Source organism: Lissotriton vulgaris, chromosome 8 (genome assembly GCF_964263255.1).
Source record: "Lissotriton vulgaris chromosome 8, aLisVul1.2, whole genome shotgun sequence".
In the NCBI taxonomy this organism is placed as follows: domain Eukaryota; kingdom Metazoa; phylum Chordata; class Amphibia; order Caudata; family Salamandridae; genus Lissotriton; species Lissotriton vulgaris.
The window spans coordinates 813,989,956-814,016,822 of record NC_141696.1 but is presented as its reverse complement, the minus strand read 5'-3'; the positions used below and the strand labels follow the sequence as shown (position 1 = coordinate 814,016,822).

Below are 26,867 nucleotides of genomic sequence, written 5' to 3'. Positions count from 1 at the left end.
ATCTGTTTCTGTTTTCCTCAAAGACTATGGTATGGGTTCCATATACCACAACAACTTGCGTTACAACATGCAAGGCATCTATAGGAGAGATGGTGTACATTTTACAGATGAGGGGAATAGTCTTCCTCTTGAATTTTAGACTCTGCATCGGTACCTACTTGTAGGTACAAAAAACACCCACATAACACAACAGCTCTTTTCAGAGCTACCCTACCACTAAGCACTCTAAATTATTTTTTTACTCTAATTATTTACTGTTTTTCCCCGTGGTGCGCTCAGGGTATGCGTACCGGGAAGCGTACATGGGAACGCACCCAGCGCTTACCCCGCAAATTTTAAAAAAAAAAAAAACGTTTTTTTGCCCTTCAGGGTCCTTTTAGTCCCCCCTCAGAAAATCTAGGGGGTCAGGGAGGGTCTACACTGCCCCCTTATAATCTTTTCCCCCTTTTTATTTTCACCTCTTGTGTCTCGATTCTACTGAGACACAAGATGGTTGACTCTCCGGACTGTTTAGAATGTTGACAAACACCCGAGAACCAATCGGCTTTCCGCTCGCGCACTTCCGTGTCGCCCCGGGTGCGCTCACCGGTACGCGTACCGGTAAGCGCTAGAAGCGCGCATATAGATATATATGTGATTTGGAACCTAATTTTCGTAAAAACCACTGGAGCAATTTTCACCAAATATAGAAAAAGCACTTCTGCGTACCAGTCCCTACAATTTTGCAAAGTTTGGTGTAATTCCGTTCAGCGGTTCTGGCTGTAGCCTTGTCTATTCGTCCTATGGAAATTAACAAGGGGGAAAACACGTTTTGGGACCCCCCTTTTTTCTCGGCCCGCTTGACGAATCCCCCCGAAACTTCCAGGGAAGAAGCGGAGCGGAGCTGGCCTAAATTTTGGAAAATTACACGCAAATTCCTCCACCGGCACCAAAGTTATTCCCAATAGAAAGTTGCGGATTTCCTAAGGTAGCTAGGTCCTAACTATAACTACCTACCTACTGGCGACCGCCAGTAGGTAAAAAAAAAATATATAAAAAAAAAAATATATATATATATATATGTAAATGTGTGTGTGTGTGTGTATATATATATATATATATATATATATATATCTATATATACACAGCAAGTCCCCCGTTCTGGAGCCTGACCCTACGGAGTGGCCTCACACCTGGGCACGGAGCAGCCCAGAATTTTCACCACGAAAACACCACAAATTGAGGCCCAATACTGCTGACAGGCTTTTATTCAAGTTTTAAAAGCAGCACCGATTCCTTTCACCAACGTTTCGGCGCTCTGCCTTGATCACGGTAAGGAATCTAATGAAAGCAGGTGTGCTGGGGCACGCTTTTTGAGAAAAACAGAGTACATCACGTGACTGTTGTAATTTTCCTACAAGTCCCATAGTGCGCTGTGAAAAGTATTAACCTTCCTGCTAGAAGTCCTCTGGTTTTCTTTCTCCAGATGGCATTTGTTCTCAAAAACACAGGCACAATTAATCATTTTGGGCAATCCTGGAACAGTCAGGTGAAATTAGGACAAAGTGAAATACTTCTTCCTTTTAATTGGAAACTTGAGCTCGAGTCCGTCTTGCAGCACGATCATTGCAGGAGGTCACCCTGCATAGAATCTCTTCCTCGCGCTTGCTTTTCACTCAGTGGCATTTCCTTTGTAGGTTTGCAGCGCGAGTGGGTCTAGCTCCTCAGTTTAGATACACAGCAAGTCCCCCGTTCTGGAGCCTGACCCTACGGAGTGGCCTCACACCTGGGCACGGAGCAGCCCAGAATTTTCACCACGAAAACACCACAAAGTGAGGCCCAATACTGCTGACAGGCTTTTATTCAAGTTTTAAAAGCAGCACCGATTCTATATATCTATATCCCAACACTTCCGGCTCCGTTGAGCCAAAAAGACAAGCACACAGGTATCCGGTTGCAAAATGGTTTATTTTACAGACCCCTCACCCCGACAAAAAAAATATATATATATATAAACACTAAATAATTTCAAAATATTTTTATTGATAGCTTATTACATAAGTATCAAGGGGATGTAGATTGTGATCGTTGTATAACAGACTGTGATGACAATATGAACAGCTCCTGCGTAGGTTATACAATTGCATAGGAGTAGTAGGTTGTGAGAGCAAAAAGAAAGCAGCTACAAACAATTCAACAGTTGGAGATCTCTTAGGTTTCTGAAAAGCCAGCTGTGGTATTTGGAAACCCTTCCTGTTCTCTTGCTATGCAAGGTGGACCTCTTTTAACATGAAATAATTTCATATACTTCATACTTCCCTGTGTTATAAACTCTTGTGATGTAGTGATTCCTGATCTCAATGTATTTAAACCTTACCTGTGATTTAGTGACTCCCGATGTTGTGACCTTGAAGTTTTGGGGTGCGCCATTGTGCAGACACCATTACCACTCAACTCCAGTAATACAGGGATGGCAGCGAGGATTCCGCAGCCAGTGGGAGACTCTGGATTTGTCTTTGTTTTGTAGCTGCGGCCCTGAACTTGAACACACTGCTCTTCCTGGGATACTCTGGACACATCGCCTTTGTGGTCTCTCAAATTAAGGTGCTGGCAGTCTTTCTTGTTTAATGCAGAAATCTCAGTTCTCCAAAATGTCTTGATCTCAGCAAGACCCCAATATTCTTGGATTGGGAGAATGTTGGAGATAGGTTCCTCCTTTCGTTTGTGTAGTCTGTTTTGGTCCTGGGTTGCCCAGCACTGTGGCTGAAAGCACCTCCACACTTCTTGTCCTGCAGGTCATGCCCCTCATCTCTTTTAAAACTGAGTTTGAGGTCCTGTCCTTGGAGGACAGTACTTCAGCATGGATTCATTGACTGAGCATTCTGTGGGGATAAGTATAGTAATGGGGTAAGTTGTACATTGCATCGTTTTAGAAAATAACATATTGCCAATCTTCTATCGACTGTGTGCTACATGTGTTCAACACTTCCTTTGACATAGTTCATAATGACTGATGTTGATGGTACATGTTTGAGAATTTTTTGTCATGTTTGCAGCTGCTATACAGTCAAGCAGTTTTTTTGTAAATATTACTTTGTTGTTTAACTGATGATGAACTAATCACATTATATCATATATATTATATTTATAGGTTATTGGTACTCCTCAGAGACCCTCTGCACCGAATACAATCCTCGTGGGAAGCCCCCACACGCCTAATACACATTTTGTGTCACAGAACCAGGCTTCTGACGCCTCACCTTGGTCTGCTGGGTGAGCAATATTTACCTTTGTAGAAAAGTCAATGCATTTAAAATTGTTTTGGGTATTTTGTGTACATTACAGGTGTATCTCTTTGTAAATGTGTCCATTTGCCAATTAGGAGATACTGAACAGTGGTGTTTTAATTTATTTATCTATAGAATTGTCTAGATATTCGAGCACCGCAGTATTAACTTGAGTATTACAAGAGGGCAATGCCACAGGGGTGCTACGTTCCAGTCCTTACCTTCAAAATGTCACAGCATTTTTGGAGTTCTGGTATTCATTTGTTGTCTTTTGATCAACGGGATGGACAGCTGACAAGATATCAGCCACTTTCATGGTTCTATCACATGAAACCTCTAAAAAAAAAAAAAAAATAAAAAAAAAAAAGCTTGACACCAGAAAAGGCTTGTGATAAAGGACTATTTTGCTGACTCCCTCTATACCTCTTTCCTCAATGACAGCTGCTGTTTAAAAACCTTTTCCCACAACTCAATTGTCACCTCCTTTGCAGTCGTCTGGATGTCTTCCTTCGCTGTCTAAAAAATACAGTATAGAACGGCAAAATTTGGGAAGACACAGTTAACGACTGGAACCCCTATGAATAAAATTACTTTAATTTCAGAAAAGTGTGTCTAGGCACAGGGCCAGGTTGGTAAGCAAAATAAATTAAATGATGTAGCGCTTGCACTGGGGATCCTTCTTTATCCTATGGAGGTTCTAACCAGATAACTGTGCATGGTACAACTCCTAGGTTGAGAGAGCATCATGCTATTCAAGTTACCAGTTACTGTAATAGGTTGATTTCATTATGATGAAGAGCAGACAATGAAAGCAGTGAAATTAATACCAATGATCGATCATATCTGATAGGAAGAAGTAAAAATTATGCAAGCTTCAGTTCAGTGTGCAGAGCATGGTACCAAGACTCAATAAAAAACATAGAGCACAAATCACTACTCCCGTTTGTTGGAAAGGCCAAGCCCAAAGTAAATTCAGTGGTTCCACAAACTGCCCATAGAACCTCCTACAAAGATCGTTGAGGGATGAAAAAGAGAAACTTTGGAAACAATTTTCACCCTAGCTGCAACGTCCATTAAGGCAAAAAATAGCTTGACCATTATCGTCCAGTGTAACATTAAATGTGGAAGTAAAATTGATCTCCTACTATACAAAGTGGAGGCCACGTCAATTCTGTGAGGAGAGGACGCCAGTGGATAGATAGTGCTTGGTGGTTGTCACTACAGGGCTTCGACAAATGGCATGGCCTGATTTCCTTTCACGTCAAGCCTAGCTACGCCCTTTATCCAAGAGGTCCAGTTTGTTGACGAAGAATGTTTTTTAGCTATAATGTGCATGCAGCATTGCAGTCCATAAAAATGGATAATGATACAGCCAGGTCGTTGGGGTAATATCAGACGTTGCAACGCAGGGCATTCCCCACGGTATTAAACCACATTGACCTTTAAACTGGTTGTAATACCTCTCAAGGCTTTACAAAGCATGCCTTTTCTCAGTAGTAGTGTTGTAAAGCCTGGTGATACATTTTCCTTTTTGGGGTGCAACTGCCTTTTTTCTTTTAATCCAATTACCTCTAATCGCCCCTGAACCCTCAGAACCTGTTAGTTTCCTTTACCTGTAACTGCCCCTGAACCCTAAGAAAACATTTACCCCCCTTTACTTCTACTTGCCCTTGAACCCTAAATAACAGTTCTCTCTGTCTACCTGTAGTTGTCCATGACCCCTAGAAAACCCTCATACCGTTTTCCTTGACCTCTCCATTCCTAAAAACACCATACCTCCCTGTATCGCTACCCTTCACTGAGATTAAACCTCCCAAAAACCTTTACCCCTTTACATATGCCCACTTCTGATAAAAAAACCTTATCCTTTTACCTCTACCCTCCCCAGAAACTTAAAAACCCTTTACCTCCCTTCACCTGCCCTTAAACCCTGAAAACCCTTACCTCCCCATATCACTATCTGCCCCTAACCCTAATACCTTACCTTCCTTTGCTTCTACCCTCATGCTTCCCTTAACCCTTACCCATCTCTTAAATACATTTTCATGACCCATTTGTCATTCAAAAAAATACTTAACCTGCATAATAAAGTATTGCATGGTAAATTATAAAAAAAAAAGGGACCTGCGTGGTAACACCCTCCGGGGTGAAGATCGCGAGGTAAAGGCTGTAAACCTCTATTGTATAATAGTATTGATCTATGAATCCATTTCATGGACCCAGAGAATTTCGTGGAGCATTCCAACCTTGACGCTTACAGCTGCAGCAACCGTTTTACGACTGCAAGCCATATTACCTGCACAATTTAACTTCTTTTGTTTCCTTTCAGTACAGACAACAATAAGCTGTCTAACCAAGCAACAGGGTACACAGATTATGCCTTCTTGCGGGCTGTGGTTGCACCCATACCCCCACTCACACCCACAAGGCCCTCTAAGTGTGAGGATTTCATACGGTTTCCCATGTTAAGAAGCCATAAAGGACCATTGTGTTCTAGACATGGTCCGGTAAATCCATATGCTGGAGTTTGTTCAAAGAGCATCACTGATCAAAGATTCACAAGCATCTCCAGTTTGATTTACCATAGTACTGAAATAAGGAGCCCTCAAGCTGCCCCATATCTAAAAAAAAATAGGTTATACTTCCAGTTTCTTTCTCATCAGGAAAAGGTATGGTGAATACGTCCCTGTTTTGTATCTCTGACAACTAAACAAATAACTAAGAAGTAGTCTTTTTAAGTGGGCACACTGCCAAGGGTTCTGCAACTACTTCAGGAAAGGAAGTTCAAGTTGCATTAAAAATAAAGATGCATATTTCCACCCAAGCTCCTGTAGTTCGAGCTGACAGGTTGCCAGTATCAGTTCTGCTGTTCAGCCTGAAGTCAGCCTTGAGGACATTTACCATGTGCATGGACCCAGTGACAGTCTTTCTACGCTGACAGGGTCACGAGGTGTATCACTATCTAAATGAACAGTTGTTCAAAGGAAGGTCTTAATTGGTGGATGAAAGACCCACTAGATCCTGCTTAGACCTATTCAATGAGTTGGCCCTTTCTCTGAACTCAGACAAATATTAATGCCGTTCATCTACTTTGATACAACTCTGAAAGCTGCACTCCACACAAGAATAGGGAACGCCTATCCATCAGAAGACCAAATTATCAGACAACAAATGCTGGCAAAACAAGTGAGGAATGTGGCAGGTGTCATTTTATCAATTCATATCTGTGCTGGGCATGATCTCCTCCTGCATTCTACTAATTCTGAATTGCAGTCTTTATATCCACCCGTCTCCAGCAGGACATGGATGTACAATAATAGCAAGCTACTGATTTGCTCAGTTATGTTTGGCTTACTCCAAGAATAAAAACAATAAATTGGTGTTTGTCACAGGCCAACATTTTGAAAGGCCTGGCCAACATTTCAGAATTCCTGGCCAGGCCTTTCTGTAGGATTAAGCTGATGATTGCAGAGGTGCCTATGGAGGGCTGGGCTGCAATTTGCCGGATTTGTAAGGGAGGAGCACCATGATCCCATTGAGAGAAATCACGCATCATTGTGCTAGAGCTTAGGGCGATCAGACAAGTCTTTCAATCTTTCCTCACAGTGATAGAAAACTCTGTAGGTCTCATAAGATTAGACATGTCAATGTTTTACATGAGCAGACAGATAGGAATAGACGTTCTACTCTGGTCTGAAGAAGCACCATCTGGCTTTAAGTCATGGTATCTCCATGAAACAAAGCTTGAAACCATTATTATGTTGTCAGACTCTGTTGAATGACCGGAATCTGAGTGGCAACTAAAACATCCTTAAGTCTTTTATATTTGGGGCCACGCGAACCTGAATCTGCTGGCAACAGTGGACAATATGAAACGCAGGTTTGCGAATTGGGATTGAGAGTTTGTAGCGAGGGATGCCTTCTTATTTTTTTAATTTTGTTGATTCATTTTGCATCTTAGAAACATCATTCAACACATATAAGTTACGTCACAGCAACACGGAGTCTGAGATTAATATTAGGCAGGCATATACACTTACAGTAGTAGGCAGCCTTACATGTCTTCTTTAAATGTAAAAGTTAGGCAGTAGACAGCATGGAACAGTTTAACATGGCCATAAGTAATTAACAGTATGACATAAAGAGGCATGTCACTTTTTAAATAATCTCTTCCTCCAACATCCCAGCCTAGACAGTACTTTTAGACCAATCTCGGTGTCCTTGCAAGGGTGCAGTAGAGAAGTGATATATGTCTCATAGCTAACTCGGGGGCCTGATTAGGTGTTCGGGATAGGTGGCGTGGTGGTCTGAGAGTGTGCAGATGCATACTCGCAAGGTGCAGGGTCTGTACGTTCATTGTGTGTCTTAACCCATGCCACAAATGGGGCCCAGATATCTTTGGGCCTAGATGCTGTGAGCATTAAATCCCAGTATGCGGTCAGCATCTCCTGGCAATAAGCAACATCTTGTATCCATGTGTCTATTTTGGGTGCTCCCACTGAACCCCAGTGTATCGCAATACACTGCTTGGCCAGGAGGATCATCATTGTCAACAGAGGGCCAGTGCCCGGAGGAACCTCGGCCACATGACCTAGTAGAGCTGTTAGTGGAGTGTGGTCCAGTTGGAAGCTTGTCACTTCATGATAGTGTGGAATACGTTGTCCCAAAATTGTGAGATGGGCTGGCAGGCCCATGCTAGGTGGAGGAAGGACGAGATGCCTGTGAGGTAGCGCATCTGCAACATTTGGCGTCCGGTTGCAGGCCCATTTTTGTGCAGTGTTATAGGTGTGCGATATCTGTGCAAATATTTTAAATGGATGACCTTCAGCTTGTAGTTGGGTGAAAGCGACTTGAGCTGAGTGCAACAAAAGGCCCATTGTTTCACCGTGGGGGGTGGATCGAGATCACCACTCTACTGCTCCAGTGCCATAGGTCTCTTAATCGGCGAGGTTCGTCGTGTGTTGTTGTAAATGCTTGTAATGAGTTTCTTGGGCGACATATTGGCTAAAATGTTCTCTAGCACGGCTAGTGTCATAGGTGCCGAGGGGACGGTAGTGTGAAGTCGTCTACAGTTGGCTCTAAGCTGGTAGTATAGGAAGAGTTCCAAGATGGGGGTCTGGGTGCAATCGGGGCTCTCTAGTCTAGCAAGGAAATCTTTATCCGGATGAAGGTCGTCTAAAATAGCAAGCCCCATCTGACGTCCACGTTGGATAGAGCAATTGTCTTGCATAGGAGGGAAACTAGGGTGATGCGCCCGTGATGTCGATTGGCCATATAACAGTGGCACCTTTGCGCGTCATCTAAGACCCTCTCATGCCCATCTTAATGTCTTCACCAAATTAGTTTCCTCATGTGTTCGTTTATAGATATAGTAAATGGCCGCCGGGAGCTAGCCTGGGGAGGCGACCTACCTTTCCACCGCAATATGGGGTTGGAATGGAGTGGGGTGTGACCAAAAGGGAAGATATTGAGCCTGTACACTCCGTGCATATAGCTCGAAATCTGGTGCCCAAGTCCTCCCAGCTCAAGTGGCAGTGGCAGCACCTCCCAGGAGATGCGCGGTTGTTTACCCACCCAGACGTGAGTTATAAGGAGAGAGAGCAGTTGCTGGGAAAAAAAACCTGTGTGAGAGGAAGGGGGAAATTGACGGACAGGTCTAGAAGCTTAGGTAATATTACAATTTTTGCAATTCCAATCCTGCCTGCTAAATATAACGGCATTTGGCCCAGATGGCTATTTTACTCTCACGCCAAGTGATCAGCCGACCATAGTTCATGCGCCGGATCTCCTGAATATCTCTACTAAACCATATCCCCAGATATTTGACCGCACCATCAGCCCAGACTAGTGGGTAATCCAAGTTAAGCGCAATTAAGGCTGGTGTTAGGGCGACAAGCGCCTATTTGGCCCAGTTGACGTGTAGGCCCGGCATTCCTCCAAACTTTAGACCTCACACAGCGCAGAATTAAGGTTAGTCTCTGGTTCACGTATGTATAGTGTAATGTCATCAGCGTACATTGATATTATCAGACCTCTGTCCGAGAACCCCAGTCCTCTAGCTATATGATGCTGTTGCATTCTGGCTGCCAGGGGCTCCATTGCTATCGCAAATAGAAGGGGTGAAAGGGGACACCCCTGTCTAATACCGCACATTATCCAGTATTAGGGGTGTCTTTCATAGATTCACATGCCTGAATCATTCCCCGTCGTCGAGACGGGAGCCTCCGGTAAATAAAAAAGTAATGTCCATAGACATGCATAGAGAGAAAGGGTCCAAGGGTCTCCCCTTAGTAGCCTTTCCTTGTCCTTATGTAAAAAGGACCAAACTGACATAGTCAGCCAATCAGCTCCGACCTCCCTCTAGAACCTTCCTGGGAGGAGCCTCAGTCCCTCAGATTTTCTACCGCACGTTGTGCTAGGGAGTCTCCTGCCTGAGCTCTCCTCAGGATTACTCTAAATTCACCAAACTTTCTTTGAAAGTGTTCTCTGAAACCTCAAAACTCTTCAAGGACTTCTTCAACACACTATCCCTGAAGTAAGTGTGTGTTTCTACCATCTGGATCCCGCTACTTCAGTCTCAGAACTTCACATAAAATGCCAAAGCACTGATGAGGAACAGGAGGAATTCACCTATCAGGAACACTCCGTCCACGCCAGTGTCCGCACTGAAGTCACCCCCATGATATGCTTACCAGCCACCCTGGTTGATGACTTACGACTTCTTGTGCAAGACTACAAGCAACGCTTTCCGGAGGCTAACAGAGGCGGTCAAGCGCCTAAGAGTCCCGCACCAGGGGACAAGGGGGATCAGACACCTCCAGCTCAAGTACAGGTGTCCGCACCGGAACGCACTCACCTTCCCCCATCAAACCCAACACGACGTCCAGCCTCAAGTGGTGGTTTCTTCGGACGATAAGGAGGAAGAGGAAGAACTGGAGGAAGGAGAGGTCCAGGAGGTTCACTCGGACCACTCGGACCAGGATGAAGAGGATGAATATATAGCATCATCCCCAGCTTCACCACAACCACGCCAAGCGGACTCCCCCCCCGGTCGACATTGCTGGCTTCCACAAGCTGGTGGAGAGAGCGGCGAAGAGATTCCACATGGTGGTGGAATCCACGGAAACTGACTGTTTCCTGCACAACTTTAAGGAACAGACTCAGAAATCTGCAAAAGCTGTTCCGATCATAGAATTTTTGTGGGAACAAGGAAAGAAGTTAATGCTAACTCCTGCTTCAGTGCCGGCGGTGGTCCCACGCCTAGATAAGAAATACAGAGCACCACTCACTGCGGCGGCTTGCCTTAATGGTCACCCCAAACCGGACTCGGTAGTGACGCAGGCGGCCCAGAAACACTCCCGCAACCCTTCCTCACCACTGTCCGCTCCCCCGGACAAAGAGGGCAGGAAACATGACACGATTGGTAAACGTTTCACATCCACATCGGCCATGTCCATCAAGGTGGCCAACTCCATTGCCTTGCTGGGGCGTTACAATCGCCAGCTGTGGGAGGACATTGCCCCTTACGTAAAGGAACTGCCTGATGACGTCCAGGGTGAGGTGAAAGCGCTCCTCGTGGAAGGTCAATCTTCTGCAGCGGAACTCATAGACTGTGCTATCGACGCAGCCATGACAGGCTTCCGTCAACTTGCGGGAGCTGCTGTACTGAGACGCCAAGGATGGCTAAGAGCGACTTCATTCCGCCAAGAAGTCCAAGCAAAGGTTCTGGACATGCCCTTCGACGGCCAGCACCTGTTTGGAGAAAAGGTCGACGAAGCTCTACAGGCCATTAAGAAGGACACAGACACGGCAAGGGCACTGGGCTCTCTGCAGTCTAGAAACCAGTCCTTTCGGGGCAACAGGCCCAGAGGTCAGTCCTCCTATCGAGGCTCATATCAAAACAGGTCCTCATCCTCGTTCTCATACAATCACAAAGGCCAGTACCAAAACAAACAACAGCAAGGCCGACAATCTTCATTCGGAAGGTCAACCTACAGAGGTAAAAATACCAAGAGGGGCGCTGGCGGCCGCCAGTGACAGACTACTCCAGCCAGTCCAAACACCATCTCCATTCTTTCAAATTGGAGGAAAGCTGACCCATTTCCTTCACAATTGGCAGTACATCACCACGGACCGGTGGGTTCTTCAAATTATTCGATTCGGCCACTCTCTCGAATTCACCTCCATCCCTCCCAATACCCCTCCACGCAGACGGACACACAAACATCCTCGCCTGCTTCTGAAGGAACTTTCGACAATGCTACAAAAAGGAGCAATCGAAAGGGTTCCGGCATCCTCAAAGGGGACAGGATTTTACTCCCACTTCTTTCTTGTACAACAAAAAGAAAACAAGTGGAGACCCATCCTGGATCTCCGGGGACTCAACACCTTCCTGCGGAGCCAATCGTTCAGGATGGTGACGATCCAAGAAATCCTGGGCATTCTAGAGAAAGGAGATTTCATGGTGTCACTGGATCTCCAGGATGCATACTACCACATCCCCATCCTCAAAAATCACCGGAAATTCCTAAGATTCGAGGTGGCGGGCCGTCACTATCAGTTCAAAGTCCTGCCGTTCGGCCTCAAGTCCGCGCCGCGCATTTTCACGAAATGCCTTGCGCCAGTGGCAGCCTTCCTGCGTCAACTGGGCCACCAGGTCTTCCCCTACCTAGACGACTGGCTGGTGAAAGCACCCTCACCTGGGGACGCAATCACGTCCTCCAACGCCTGCACCAATCTCTTTCAAAATCTGGGATTGACGCTCAATCTCAAAAAATCATGCATGGTCCCCGCAACAAAGATTACCTTCCTAGGAGCCATGTTAGACACAGTGTGCACGAAAGCCTTCCCCTCAAAAGAGAGGACAGACAAGATCTTATCTCTGGCCACGGCTGTGGCAAAGACAACGCACCTGGAAGTTCGGACTTACACCTCCCTCCTGGGGATGATGTCTTCCTGCATACTCCTCATCCCGCACTGCAGGCTCAGAATGCGGCCCTTGCAGGAGGCACTCGCGAGCCAATGGACCCAAAGCACTGGCTCCTTCGAGGACATCCTTCGGATCACACCGAAAATTTGCAAAGCTCTACAATGGTGGACACGTCGCCAAAATCTAACAGTGGGCTTACCGTTTCTCCTCCCAGCATCACCGCTGGTGATAACAACGGACGCCTCCCTAGGGGGATGGGGCGCGGTGCTCCAGGACCTACAGATCAGCGGCAAATGGAATTCTCAAGAGCAATCGCTCCATATAAACCTCTTGGAGCTAAGAGCAGTGTATCTGGCTCTCCAAGCCTTCTTACCCCGCATCCAGAAATCCCCAGTGCTCGTCAGGACAGACAACACCACGACGATGCACTATCTAAACAAACAAGGGGGAACGCGTTCGCTCTCGCTCTCACGCGAATCGCAGACGATCTGGAACTGGCTGGTGCTGCACGAAATCCAACTCAAAGCGGAATATGTCCCGGGAAAGGACAATACCATCGCGGACGCCCTGAGCAGGCAAAAGTCCCTCTCCCACGAGTGGGAACTATCGGACAGCGCCCTCACTCACATCTTTTCTCTTTGGGGAGTCCCAAACATCGACCTCTTTGCCACCAAGAGGAACGCCAAATGCCCGTGCTACGCAAGTTGGCATCCCCAACCAGGATCACTAGGAAATGCATTTTCCATCGGATGGTACAGCGTCTTTGCATACGCCTTTCCTCCATTCCCGATGATTCCACGGCTCCTCAGAAAAATGAAGGCGGAACCATGCACCCTGATCCTGATTGCCCCGTCCTGGCCGAGGCAACACTGGTTCTCGGATTTGCTTCGACTCTCCATCAAATCACCGATTCGCCTGAACCAACACCCGGCCCTTCTGACGATGTCCAACGGGCAAGTGCAACACCCGAACCTCCAATCGCTCAAATTATCAGCCTGGCTCCTGAGCACAGAGAGTTCGGGGGCCTAAATATCCCACAAGACTGCAGGGATGTACTAGCCAAAGCAAGGGCAGACAGTACGAACAAGACCTACTGTCTCAAATGGAAGAGGTTCTGCATATGGTGCTCAGACCAGGGCTTACGGCCCCTCGCCATCACACCTGAACAGATATTACCATACCTCCTGCATTTGGCCCAGTCGGGACTGGCGCATGCATCCATCAAAGTTCACCTGGCAGCAATCTCGAGGTTCACCAGAACGGTCACAGGACCTTCTCTATGGTCTAGTCGGCTAGTCAAGCAATTCCTCAAAGGGCTATACAGATCCTTCCCGAGGCCTCGAAGTACCTCCCACATGGCAGCTTAATCTGGTACTCAACCAACTCATGCGCCACCCGTTTGAGCCCATTCACAGGGCATCTCTTCAACACCTCTCATGGAAAACAGCGCTCTTGCTCGCTCTAACTTCGGCCAGAAGGGTTAGCGAGCTGCAAGCCTTGTCCATTCAAGAACCATATCTACAATTCAGACATGATAGGGTGATACTGCGACCAAACCCTAAGTTTATTCCAAAAGTACCTTCGGACTTCCATCTCAACGAACCATTGGTCCTTAGGTCATTCTTCGCCAACCCTTCCACAGCAGCGGAAAGATCGCTGCATTCTTTGGACCTTATGAGGTGCCTGAAGTTCTACCTGGACAAGACTAAGGATCTCAGAAAATCCTCACAGCTGTTCGTGGCATACAGCAGGCCACGAATGGGCCTACCCCTCACGAAGCAAAGCATCTCCAGATGGATCTCCTCTGCGATTTCATTCTGCCACGACAAGGCCGGCCGGCCTCTGAATGATCATGTTACTGCTCATTCCACCAGGGCGATGTCCACGTCAGCGGCGCTGTTTGCAGGAGTGCCAATCCTGGACATCTGCAGGGCGGCGACCTGGAAGTCACCGCATACTTTCTCCAGACACTACTGCCTGGATATCGAACTCCAGAAGGATGCGGCAGTGGGCCAGGCGGTGCTTCGCCATCTCTTTCAGTAAGGTGAGCCTTCCTACATCCCGCCTTCCAGGTATGCACATTATTGCTCTGATGATATTATGTCTAAGCTGTCTCTTTATTGTATGATATTATATGCATTATCTACTATGACGGCAGAGCAACTCTGTTTTACAAATGTGCTACTATGATTGCTAGCTACTCTGATTCAGGCATGTGAATCTATGAAAGACACCCCTAATACTGGATAAGAAATGCGTTACTTACCTGTAACAGCAGTTATCCAGTATTGGTGTCTTTCATAGATTCACATGCAACCCTCCCGCCTCCCCGGGAAGGACTCACCTCCCTCTCGGAACTATACTACGCCAAACCTAGCTGGGTGCGTACGAAAATCTGAGGGACTGAGGCTCCTCCCAGGAAGGTTCTAGAGGGAGGTCGGAGCTGATTGGCTGACTATGTCAGTTTGGTCCTTTTTACATAAGGACAAGGAAAGGCTACTAAGGGGAGACCCTTGGACCCTTTCTCTCTATGTATGTCTATGGACATTACTTTTTTATTTACCGGAGGCTCCCGTCTCGACGACGGGGAATGATTCAGGCATGTGAATCTATGAAAGACACCAATACTGGATAACTGCTGTTACAGGTAAGTAACGCATTTCATATGGGGAACGGGTCGAATATTAGGTCGTTGACTTTGAGCCTGGCAGCAGGGCGGGTGTAAAGCAGTTGAATGAGCTTTAAGAAGTTGGTGCTCACTCAGTTTCTAGGCAGTATAGCGAAGAGAATCAAACGCTTTGGTAGCGTCTAGAAAAGCGGACAAGGCTGGCAGGCTCGGGTCAAGTTGATGGATAATTGAAAAGAAGGTGCGCAGATTATGCAAGATGGATCTACCTGCTATAAACCCGGATTGGTCCGGTCTGGCTGCAATCTGGAGAAGGGGTTGCAGTCTGCTGGCAATCAGCTTAGCAAGTATCTTGGCATTGATGTTAATAAGGAAGAGTGGACGGTAGGCATCACATTTGTTAACGGGGTTGTCCGGCTTCAAAATTGTAATTATTGTAGCCTTGCATCGTTGGAGGGAGGCAGCCCTTTTCAAGTGATTCCTGATAAACTGCCAGTAAGTTGGGGGAGTGGGGGGGGGGGGTAGCTTTTCAGCGTATGTTTTATAAAATGAGGTTTTCAGCCCTTCCAGCCCAGGAGCTTTGTCTCCAGGCAAGTCTTTTATCACCCGAGTTACGTCTTCTGCCGAGAAAAGGGCATCTAGATATTTGCAGTGGGAGTCACTCAGCCAGACCAGCTCGGTAAAGTCTAAGTAGGTCTGCAGTTCTGGGGGTTGGTCCGTTTTGTGTGGCTGTGTAGAGGGATGTATAAAAATCCTTTAATCTCTCCAGTGTAGCAGACTGCCCACGGATTGGGCTGTAGTCTTCATCCAGCAATTCAGTGATATATGAGGAAGTGCGTTGTTGCTTAAGCGTGCTTTCTAAGGTTCTGCCTAGGCGGTCCCCCCTCCCCGTATCTATGGACTCTGGCGTGCTTGCCGAGGAAATGTGTTTCACAAATTGCTTCTGCTTCGTGTTCGTATTCGGAGAGCTTTTCGCGGATAATGGCTAAGTGTGCAGGGAGGCCATTGCAAAAATATAATCACTCCTCCTGATGTATCTCTGCATCTAACTTCTCTAGGGTGGACCTGATAGACTTTAATACCCCAAGTTGTTTGGCTATGCAGGTACCTCTTATGACGGCTTTAAAGGATTATGATAGTGTGGAAGGGGAATCTACTGACTTTTCGTTTGCAGGAGCTCCTCGCGCACCTCCTCTCTAGATGCTGCATTAGTGCGTGTGGTGGCAGGTGCCAGCTGAAAGCTTGTGCTACCGACATTGGTATGGTCCAGGTAAACACAACAGGGGCGTGGTCCGACAGGGTACGTGGCATATGTCTGATGTCGGTGGTCCAAGAAGCTATGTCTCCGGACAGCAACCAAGCGTTGAGCCTGGACCATACGTTATGACATGTAGAGATGCAGGTTCCTTCCTGGGCGTCCGGGTGCCAGAAACGCCATATGTCAATTAGACCGTACTCCTGAGCTATAGAAGTAATGACGCAATCATGTGATTTGCTTTGGGGTGTTGTGGCCAGGAGCTTCCTACCTGATGAAGGAGTCCTGCATGACAACATTGAATACCCCCACTACCCCCCCCCGCCCCAATAGGTCTCCTCCACCAACAATGTAATCTTAGACCAAATAGCCTCAAACAGGGCAGGGTCATCAGTATTGGGGCCATATACAGTGGCCATAGTCATTGGGGTAGTGTGTTAAGTGCCTCTCCCTAGGACTAAGCTAGTGGTAGTCCAGCCAACATTGCATTTTATCATGATTGCCGTCCCATGCTCGTAGTTAGAGTATACTGCCGAATGCACTTCCCCCGGCATCTACTGTGTAGCTTGGGGTCAGTGGCGCACTGGAGATGGGTTTCCTGCAGGAAACATATGTCAATCTTATGCCTGATCAAATAGGCATGGACCAGCCTAGCCTGTGATTATTTAGGCCACATATGTTCCATGTTAAAAATGTGACTGCTGTCATTTATTGTGGTCAGGAGTATGGCATGCATGCCACAAGTGCCGCAATGGATGTGTAGCTGCTGTCGAGTTTGAATTTCCCATATCTGAGCCAAGATCTTTTGTAATTCTGTGTGTCTTGTCTCTCCGTGTGCATGCTGGAGTGAATGGACTTGGCGTGTTAACAGTAACCCCCACCTTTTTCTTAACATATAGATCTCCCTATCCATCCCACCTCCCACACCAATCCCCCAATTAGGTTGTGTATGCCCTACCCACCCCCTCTCAAACAAACCAATAAAAGAAACAAACCGTTTTAACCATGGGAGTTCTCCATGTGGGGGCATGAGTTACCGGCAAGCTGCCCTGCAGAGGTGGCCGAGTGGCCGGGCTGTCAAATCGGTACAGGGATCGCTGGCAAGATAAGTTGATGAGTCATAAGTACTAATGTAATGAGGGGCAGTTCCAAGATTAGTGACCATCAGTTATCAGCTGGAGCAGCATAGGTAAGGTGATGTGATCTGCGGCTTCGCAGCCTCAACCCGCTTTCAGTCATTGTCACTGAGTCCAGCCACTGTTTCAGCTAGTTGTGTTGGGCGAGTTGAGCGTTGCCAAGAGCAGATATATTGAACAAAATTAAGAGCAGATTTGGCGTCTGTGAAGAATTGAGCCTGGCCAGCTTAGGAGGTTTTTAGTTTGGCTGGATAGAGCATTGCGTACGGAATTTAAGCAAGTGTAAAGAGCGGAAGGAGGCAAATAAAGAATTTAAATTGTTTTATTCTTAAAGTAATATATAGACCCACTGGTGCTAGAGTCCAGGCATCTCTTCAGTTCAGCTCCAACCGCTTCACTGAAGTAGAACCTGGATCACTAGAATACAATAGCAGAATTCCATATTGCATAGCAAAGAGTCTAACACAGAAGAAGAACTACAAAACTAATAAAAGAAAACTACAATAGAGATGGAAGACATACACCACATGTTCCTTTCTAACAAAAGGAAACAAATAAAATAAGGAAAACAAAATCAACCTAAAACATAATCACAGAATTTCTTAGGTAATTTCACATTTCTTCTAGATAACATGGGAGCATCTAGAACAGGGGAATTTAACGAAATGTCATTTCCTAGATCAGTGCCCACCGAATCAGAGAGAGGTAAGCAAGCAGTGTCAGGAACAGGAATAGGAGAATTCTCAAAATTGTCACTGGAAAGGACGGGACCAGGATCTGGAGATTCCTCAGCATTGTAGGTGGAATGAACAGAACCAGGAACAGAACAAGCATTGTTATTGTCATTGGAAAGAGCAATATCATCAAACAAGGCACCATCTCCCATTTTAGAAAAGAAACGCTCTTGACCAGGTTTAAGAATTATTACAGAACTCTTGCTCCACCAACCTTTATCCTTAAGCAGAACAGTGGAATTGGTGACACCCTCAACTTGAAAAGGTTCAGAGAACTTAGACGAACCCTTGGGGGTGAAAGATGGTCTGATAATTCTAACCCAATCACCAATAGAAACATTTTTGCTTTTAGAATGATGGGATAAATCATGATAGGCCTTACCAGACACACGAGCAGAATAAATATTGTCCCTAGCCTTAATAATAGAATCCTCCAAACTGATTTTATTAGATTTAGCACTACCAATTAAAGGCATGAACATGCATCTAGGTTCTCTGCCTCTCATTAAAAAATAAGGGGATATGCCAGTGCAAGAATTGGGAGTCAAATGGTAACTCCAAAGTTTCTCCTTAAGAAACTGTAAAACATCAAGGTTGCTTTCTAAAGCGGCCTGAACGCCTTCCTTAAAAAATCTGTTAGCCCTTTCCACCTGACCATTCGAGCGAGGACTGTAAAGAGGAGCTCTAATGGCATTAACCCCAAACTTTTTCAAAAATACTTGCATCTTACTGGAAACAAATTGGACACCATTGTCCGACATCAAAGAAACTGGCGCACCCTCAACCCTGAAAATGTTGTCCAAAAAACAAACAACTTCATCAGTGGTGGGGTGTTCTACAAAAGAAAAATAAATCCACTTGGAGAAATCATCAATTAACACAATGAGAAATCTCATCTCTCTACCCAAACAGTCAAAAGGTCCCGAAAAATCAATGGAAAGCCTTTGCCAAGGACCTGTGGGACCATTACCTAAAGACAACGGTTCAGAAGCAACCTTCCAGTGCTTATCAGAATTGAGACAAACAGAACAATTATCAATGAATCTTTCCACTGAAGCGTCTAAACCAGGCCACCAGTAATGGCACTTTAGCAGCTTCTTGGTAGCAGACACACCAGGATGCCCAGAATGCGCTAACTGAATAATTCTATCCCTGAGGCCAGCAGGAGGGATGAACAAATCTTGTCTTATCAAAAAATCGTTTTGAATGGACAATTCATCGGAGACTTGAGCAAAACTTCTTAGAGGTAACTCTAAATTCTTTACAGAAGGCCACCCATTGGCAACATAAGATTTAACCTTTTGCAAAACACTATCATTAGAAAAATGATGTCTCCAATCCTTCTCCTCAACACCAAAACAACAGAATTCTAAAGCGTCAACAGAAGCCACTACACATTCGTGCAGATCAAGAAGTACATCACCAGAATCATCAACAGGGGGTAATCTGGACAAGCAATCTGCGGTAACATTTTTTCCACCAGAGATGTGTTGAATGGTGAAGTTAAATTCTTGTAACCTCGCAATTAGTCTGACAAGTCTCGAGGAAGCATTACCACTTCTCACGCCGTCCATCATGTAGACAAGCGGTTTGTGATCAGTTACCAAAGTAAAAGGCCTTCCCCACAAAAAATTCTTAAACTTTTCGACAGCCCACACACAGGCAAGAGCCTCTTTCTCAATGGTGCTGTAGTGAGCTTCTGCACCCCTAATACCCCTGGAGATGAAAGAAATGACACGTTCTTTGCCCTCAACAACCTGGGTGAACACTGCACCCAAACAAACAGTGCTGGCATCAACAGTCACAAAGGAATCGCCTTCAGGGTCAAAAGTGTTTAAACCGGGTGCCTTAGCAATGAGATTAACAACCTTTACAAAAGCAGAATCATGAACATCTGTCCACAAAAATTTAGCACCTTTTTTTAGAAGTAACCTAAGTGGCTCTACAACCAAGGCATACCCTTTCACGAACTTGGCATAGTACTCGCTCAAACCAAGAAATGAGCGCAAGGTATCCTTGTCTTTGGGTTTACTGCAATTCTCTAAACTGGAAATTATGTCTTTCTTTGGAAAAATGCCTTCCGAAGTTATTTTATGGCCTAAGTAATTAATTTCACTGACCAAAAACTTGCATTTATCTTTACTCACTGTCATACCCTTGTTGTTCAGGGTACTTAAAACTTTTTCCAGGATAACATTATGATCAGGGATAGTCTTAGCGAAGATCAGTATATCATCTTGAAATGATTGTACACCTTTGAGACCATGAAACAAGTTCTCAATCAATTTTTGAAAAACACTGGCCGCTGAGGCTAAGCCAAAAGGCATTCTAAGGAATCTATACAAGCCAAAAGGGGTGATAAAAGCTGTCAAGTCTTTTGATTCTTCTACTAAAGTTACCTGATGATAGGCGGATTTAAGATCAATAATGGAGAAAAATTTTGCCCCATTAACCGCCGCCAACATTTCCTGTATCCTAGGTAAAGGATAGGTCTCAATAACAATGTTTTTATTTAAAGAGCGAAGGTCAACACATAACCTAATATCATTATTCTTTTTAAGAGCGATAACTATAGCAGAAACCCACTCAGAGCTGTCCGTAGATTCTATGATACCCTGAGAACACAAGTCGTCTAAATGTGCTTTGAGTTTATCTCTCACCCCCAGAGGTACCATGCGGACTTTGTGTTGGACCGGTAAAGCATCCCTCTTGAGTTTGATTTTATGAGAAAATCCTTTTACCTGTCCAACAACATCCTCAAAGACCTTTTCATGCTTATGAAGAATAGAAGATAGGGAATCATCCTCTAACGTAATACTGCTGACAGGCATATCTCTTAATTGAATTGGGTGATCAGAACCTGGGCATAAGTTAATGCCAAGCTTGCCAAGGTCAAACCAACCCACAATATTCTTTCCGTCAATAGCCACGTAAATTTTAGTAAAGATTTGGCGAGTCTCAAGTTTTAAAGAATCGTGAAAGAAACCCAGCATTTTAATTTTAAAATTACCAAACGCCTTGGGATTTATATCGGAAATGTTAAGCTTGACGCCACTCCAATTATCCTTGAAAAATACGTCAGATAAAATGGTTACAGGCGAGCCAGAATCAGCCATGGCTTCAAACTCAACCTTTCCAACAGAAACAATACCCAAAGGAGCTTTGAAAGGGAGAATAACACTGTTAATATAATTCTCAAAAGAATCATCATAAATGGTGATAATCATATTATGCATATCATTTTCAACATCAGAAACATAACTGACTGTAGTATTTACATTTCTCTTAACCGTTTTACAGAAAGCAGAAAAATGACAATTTTTGCCACACTTGGTACATTTCTTTTTTAGAGCAGGACAATCGGAGAAATTCGCTAAATGTGATTTAGAACCACACCTAAAACAGCTTAAACTAGACTCCCTGTTAGTCTTGAAAAGATTTTTGCTTCTAGTTTGGACTGAGCAAATGGAAGAAACACTTGCATTTTTAATAGATTCAGCTTCAATGATTTTAGAAGATTCTATGGACCTTTCAATGCCTTTGGCTAGATCAATCACCTCTCCTAACGTAGGGTTGCGGCACGCCAAAAGTCTTTCTTGAACCTTCTTTGAGAAGCAATTAAAAACAAATTGGTCTCTGATAGAGAAATCAACAAGTGCTCCAAATTGACAATTGGCAGCTAATACCCTCAAAGCAGCAACGTAATCTTCAACTGACTCATCAGACAATTGTTTTCTTTTATGAAAAGCATGTCTCTCGATTAACACATTAGGTTCATCTTCGAACTGCTTTTCAAGTCTGGCAACAGCTTCTAAAAATACATTCCAAACATCTCCTTCACCTCCCGGTGCTGCGATAGGTTCAAGATTTTTAAAGATCTCAATTGCAGCTGTACCTAGATAACTAAAAAGAATAGCCTTTTTCCTTTCAGGTGAGAATTTAGAACCATCAATTGCAACAATATAATTTTCGAAGGACTCAAACCATTTTTTCCAAGATAACTTAGGTTTTCCAGGAATTTGAAGGAAAATAGAAGGTTGGTTGCAAATTTGAGAAGAAGCCATAACAGACAACAAGTGTGCAAATCACTGAAATTAGCAGAGACTTGCAGTAATAGATAAGTGTGCAAATCACTGAAATAAGAGAACTAGCACTCGTAGTGTAAGTGTGCAAATCACTGAATGAGTAAAATGCACTTGAAATGGCAGTGTGCAAATCACTGAAGAAAACTTGCACTTGAAATGGCAGTGTGCAAATCACTGAAGAATAACTTGCACTTGAAATAGCAGTGTGCAAATCACTGAAAGATAACTTGCACTTGAAATGGCAGTGTGCAAATCACTGAAGAATAACTTGCACTTAAAATGGCAGTGTGCAAATCACTGAAGGGTAACTTGCACTTAAAATGACGATATGTGCGTCATTGAAAGGTAATCTGCAGACAAAATAATAGTGTGCAAATCACTGATGTAAAATAAAGCAAACATGTAATGCCAAAATGAATGGTATCTGAAGAATAAAGTAAGGGAATCACTGTGTTCGCTGAGGGATTGAAAACGGCTTTAAATTGGTGAAGAAAGAAAGACGAATCAAGCCTCATAGAAACAAGTACGCGCTTATATTGTGAGCGTGTGGACAGTTTCCATGACGATCTTGAAACGCGTAGTTAAAATGGCCGCCCGTTGCGTGCAGAACGATGCGTTCCAGTGAGCTCACACGTTGGGAAAGCGTGAATACGTGACTGCAAGCAGCGTCACAGAGCTCAGAACGCGGGGAGACGTGGAAGAGTCTTGAATGCAGGCAACCAGCGCGAGCGGCAATTAACGGCAAAAAGGAAAAGTAAGGGCCGTTTTGAATCCTTAAAGTTAATAAAATCGTAACAGTACCTTAAAACGAAGTAAAATTACGAGATTTTCACAGCGGATGCCTGGATCTTCAATAGGAGGACAATGGTAGCCGGTACAACCACGCAGGGGTCCGAATCAAAGGGCTTCAGGAAAGTAGAAGTCTTCTTTTCTTAAGAATAGCTACACAGTGGGTCAGTAATTAATTAATTAACCTCGTCGCCATTGTAAAGAGCGGAAGGAGGCAAATAAAGAATTTAAATTGTTTTATTCTTAAAGTAATATATAGACCCACTGGTGCTAGAGTCCAGGCATCTCTTCAGTTCAGCTCCAACCGCTTCACTGAAGTAGAACCTGGATCACTAGAATACAATAGCAGAATTCCATATTGCATAGCAAAGAGTCTAACACAGAAGAACTACAAAACTAATAAAAGAAAACTACAATAGAGATGGAAGACATACACCACAGCAAGTTGCAGAAGGCGCTTCGCAGGAAGAAATTATTTCCGTGCAGCTTTAACCAGAGTGGTACAATCAGGGAAGATTCATCTGTTGTTGCCTTGGTGGTTAATGAGACCATGGTCTCTGCTTCTTTTGAAAACAGAGTCTCTATTGCAGTAGTTTGAAAGTCGCACTATTATGGGTCTAGGCGTGCCTCCGACAGGTGGTTTTGGACCCAATTATCTATTCGCACGTTCTACCACAAACACATCGGATAGTGCAGTTGGAAACAAGTTGTGCAATAGAGATTCGATATATAGCTCATTTTTTTTGATTAGCAGTAGTTTCTGGAATCCCAACGATGTAAAGGTTGTTACGCCAGGAGCGTACTTTCAAGTCATCATTCTTCGCTTTAATCACTGTTGGGACCTTTTCCATGTTGAGGAGATGCTCTTTAGATTCGACTTGGTACTGGTGTGCTTCCGTCGGTCGGTTCTCCAAGGCATCTAGTCCGGTTTCATGTGAGTCCACTTGACTCTTCACTGTGTCTAGTCTGGAAATGAGCATGTCCAGGTTGGTGTCAATAGATTTTAGGTTTGTACGAGCTTCCAACATGATGGTGCGCAGGTTTTCTTCTTGTGTATCGCCTCCGTGATGAAGCTCAGTTTCGAGTTCAGACCTGGTGTCCATATTGCTGGTGTGGTGCTAGTTTTCAAATGAGTTTGGATTGCTTAGAGTCGTTTCTCCCATGTTATAAGCGAATATTGTCTCTCAATCTAGGGATCAGGTGTCTCTCACTTCTCTGGGATGCCTACGCCTGAGCGTTCTTGCAAATAGATATATGCGCCGAGGTTTGTCACTGCTCCGCAATCGGTCCACATAGGCAACAGGGCCTCAGGGGGAGCGGGGTCTAGCACCTGACGCCCAGACAGTGGGACCGCAGCTGCATGTAGGTCCCAGCCCCAGCGAGATGTCAAAGTGCTTGGGGTCCTAGCGCCCTGCGTCGTCCCTGCCCAGGGTCAGCACCAGCCCCCACTGCGCCTCTGAGCCCACAGGGCCTACAGCCTAGCAGGCAGCTTGCGGCGCTCTCAGCCACCAGGGAAGGCCTCAACCCAATACCCTTATGTCATGGAGGGCCCGCCCGCGTCCAAGTTAGTTTAGCCCCGGGGGCTTACGGCTACTCAAATTTGCCAAGGGCAGTCGCACTGCGATCGTCCGGCTCGGTCTGTAGGCCTGTGCGTCTCCTTCTTCGGTCTCCGCTTCAGTTCTGGAATGCTGCATCTGTGACCTCAAAATTGTCACCAGGCCCGCAGCGGTCTGCTCCTACTGTGTAGTTGTTTGTTTTTATCTCGTTGTAAGGGGTGAGCAACCCGGACCTTGCCCCTGCGGGCAGCCTCTACCGAGGCCCGATTGGGTCCCACCTCCCATAGGCTGTAGCGGTGCACTTCGGGGCATGGTGCAGATCTCATCTCACCTCGATTTCAGCACGGCTCTGCTCCTCCAAGCAAGCAAAGGCTCACGCCCAACAAGTTGTGGTCGGCGGCGTCAGCGGCAACATGCAGCCAATGGGGTGATAAGTTCCAGGGCAGGAGTCGCCCGAGCCGATGTACCGGCCTTCGGTCGGCCTCGTCTCCAATTGCTTCAGAGCGTCACAGGCTGCTGTTGCCGCTCTGAGCTGCGCTTCGCTCCAACAAAAAGCTTGTTCTGTCCCTCTAGATATGCGGAGTGTGGCTCGTAGTATCTGAGAGCACAATCGCCCCACATGTAGTAGGATTATGCAGGATTGAATGCCCGGCCGGCAGAGCCTGCTTAGCAAGCTGCAGTCTTGCAGCTCGGCCAAGCCACTTCTCCCTGAGGGATGCCTTCTTGAGGTCTTGGTCAAGGCTTACGATTTTCTACTACTTTATCTCTTCATGGGAATAGCATGCTTGAGAGAACCCCATATTCTCATTTTAATTTTGTTGGCCTGTCCTATTGGTACACAGACGTCTTTCTGCTCTCATGAGCCCTGTGTATTGTGCTGGATGTGCACTCGTATCTTTTCCAGAGCTCTGTAGAGATTTTCCACCATGACTGATCATCTCTCCGTTTTGTCAATGTTTGCTGAACTACGTAAAATCCCTGTCCTAGATATTTCTCCTTGATTTTGTTGTTGTTTGATCTGTTAATGGATTTTTGCAATAGAAAAGATTCAAGAGTTCAGCACAAACCTAAGTGATACATTTACACAAGGGTAACCAAAGCAGGTCGCTTCAGCAGACAACCACATCTATGGATTTACAGGGTACTCGGATCAGTGAGGCATCGCTATCATTACTTGATATGCAGATCTATTCGTCTGAATGACCGATTTCCATGTTTCCGCTAAGCTCCAACATTCTCTCGCCTTTCAGTAAACTCAAGGAAATAAATCACATTGTAATTAGGCGTGTATTGTCCTATTGAGTACTAATAGATCTGGGTTCCACATCACATAATGTAACAGATAGACATATGAAATCAAAATATAATTATTGCTGACTTCAAGCAGATTGCGAGGGATCAAAACATTTTTATAACTAGAAGAACTAACTTAAGGCAAACCAGTTCTCAAAGCGTCCTTCCCAAGACGAGTGTTGAATGCATGTAATCTGCTGTAAAACCAATATTTCCCAGATATTACATTCTCCTATTTATGTGGCTCTACATGGATCATACCAACCCATTTGTCCCATAAAGGTGGGTATCTAGCCCCTTTCTCTTCTGGACTCCAATTCCTTATTCTGGGGGATATCCATTTCTGGGTCGCGGTGTATATTCATTTGAAGAGCCATGAACATCGAGTTCTTGACATTTCTCCATGATGTAACCTCGTAGCTTAAGCAAGACCAATGTCCGTTATAAATGCAGCTGTGGCAGAGAGAGAGGGTTCTGTTCCTGGTATCTGACTAAAGTGCATCACTGCGTCACATTTAAACCCATTTCCAGTCCTGCTGTGCTGCCTGTGACAGACCCATTTATGGCTTAGTCACTGCTCTTTGTGCTCACCTAGCGGCCATTTGGTGGTTCAATTAATCCTAGTTGTGTGCAAGAATCATCAAGGAATTCATTCTTGAAATGATTCTTCAGAATGTATCCATCGATGCAAACTCCAGCAACTAGAGCTCAATGCTATGAAAACACTTTTAGAGACCGTTGACAAGGCAAACAAGTCATTATGTACGGTGAAAAGGTCGGCTTCCAGTTTATTACCACAGTACAGCAAAACTGGCAGGAGAAAACACTGTTTACCTCCTCGTTGATAGTTTGTTAGTTACTTTACGCATGGAAAGAACTCTCCTAGTAGTCAGAAGGCCTCTTCAGTGTGATTGTATTTTACTGCTTAAGGTTAACCCCTTGTCTCTTGGTTTTGGCTAAGCATCTCTTTATCGTTAAACAAACACACAGGACACATTTCCATAGCATAACCCATATATGAAAATGTGCGAAGTGTAATAAGCTATTTACTACCATTGTTTATTTGTTTTAATTTGTATTTTTATATTGCCTCATTAGCAAGGTAAACTACTGCACAGGGTACCAGGTGCATAGCCACAATATATTTAAAATGTTGACATTGAATATTGACGTGGGAGCAGGGTCGTTTCTATCCCAC

At 45.1% G+C, this 26,867-nt stretch overlaps 1 protein-coding gene across 8 annotated transcripts in view; it reads left to right on the top strand.

Annotated features, from left to right (window-relative positions):
* Positions 1-26,867, top strand: part of TFDP1 (transcription factor Dp-1) — a 531,476-nt gene that overhangs the window by 260,367 nt on the left and 244,242 nt on the right. For all 8 annotated transcript variants that reach the window (XM_086934690.1, XM_086934693.1, XM_086934687.1 and 5 more), the window contains exon 5: positions 3,131-3,252. In XM_086934690.1, the coding sequence (XP_086790816.1) occupies positions 3,131-3,252 (122 nt within the window). The remainder of the gene's footprint in view (positions 1-3,130; positions 3,253-26,867) is intronic.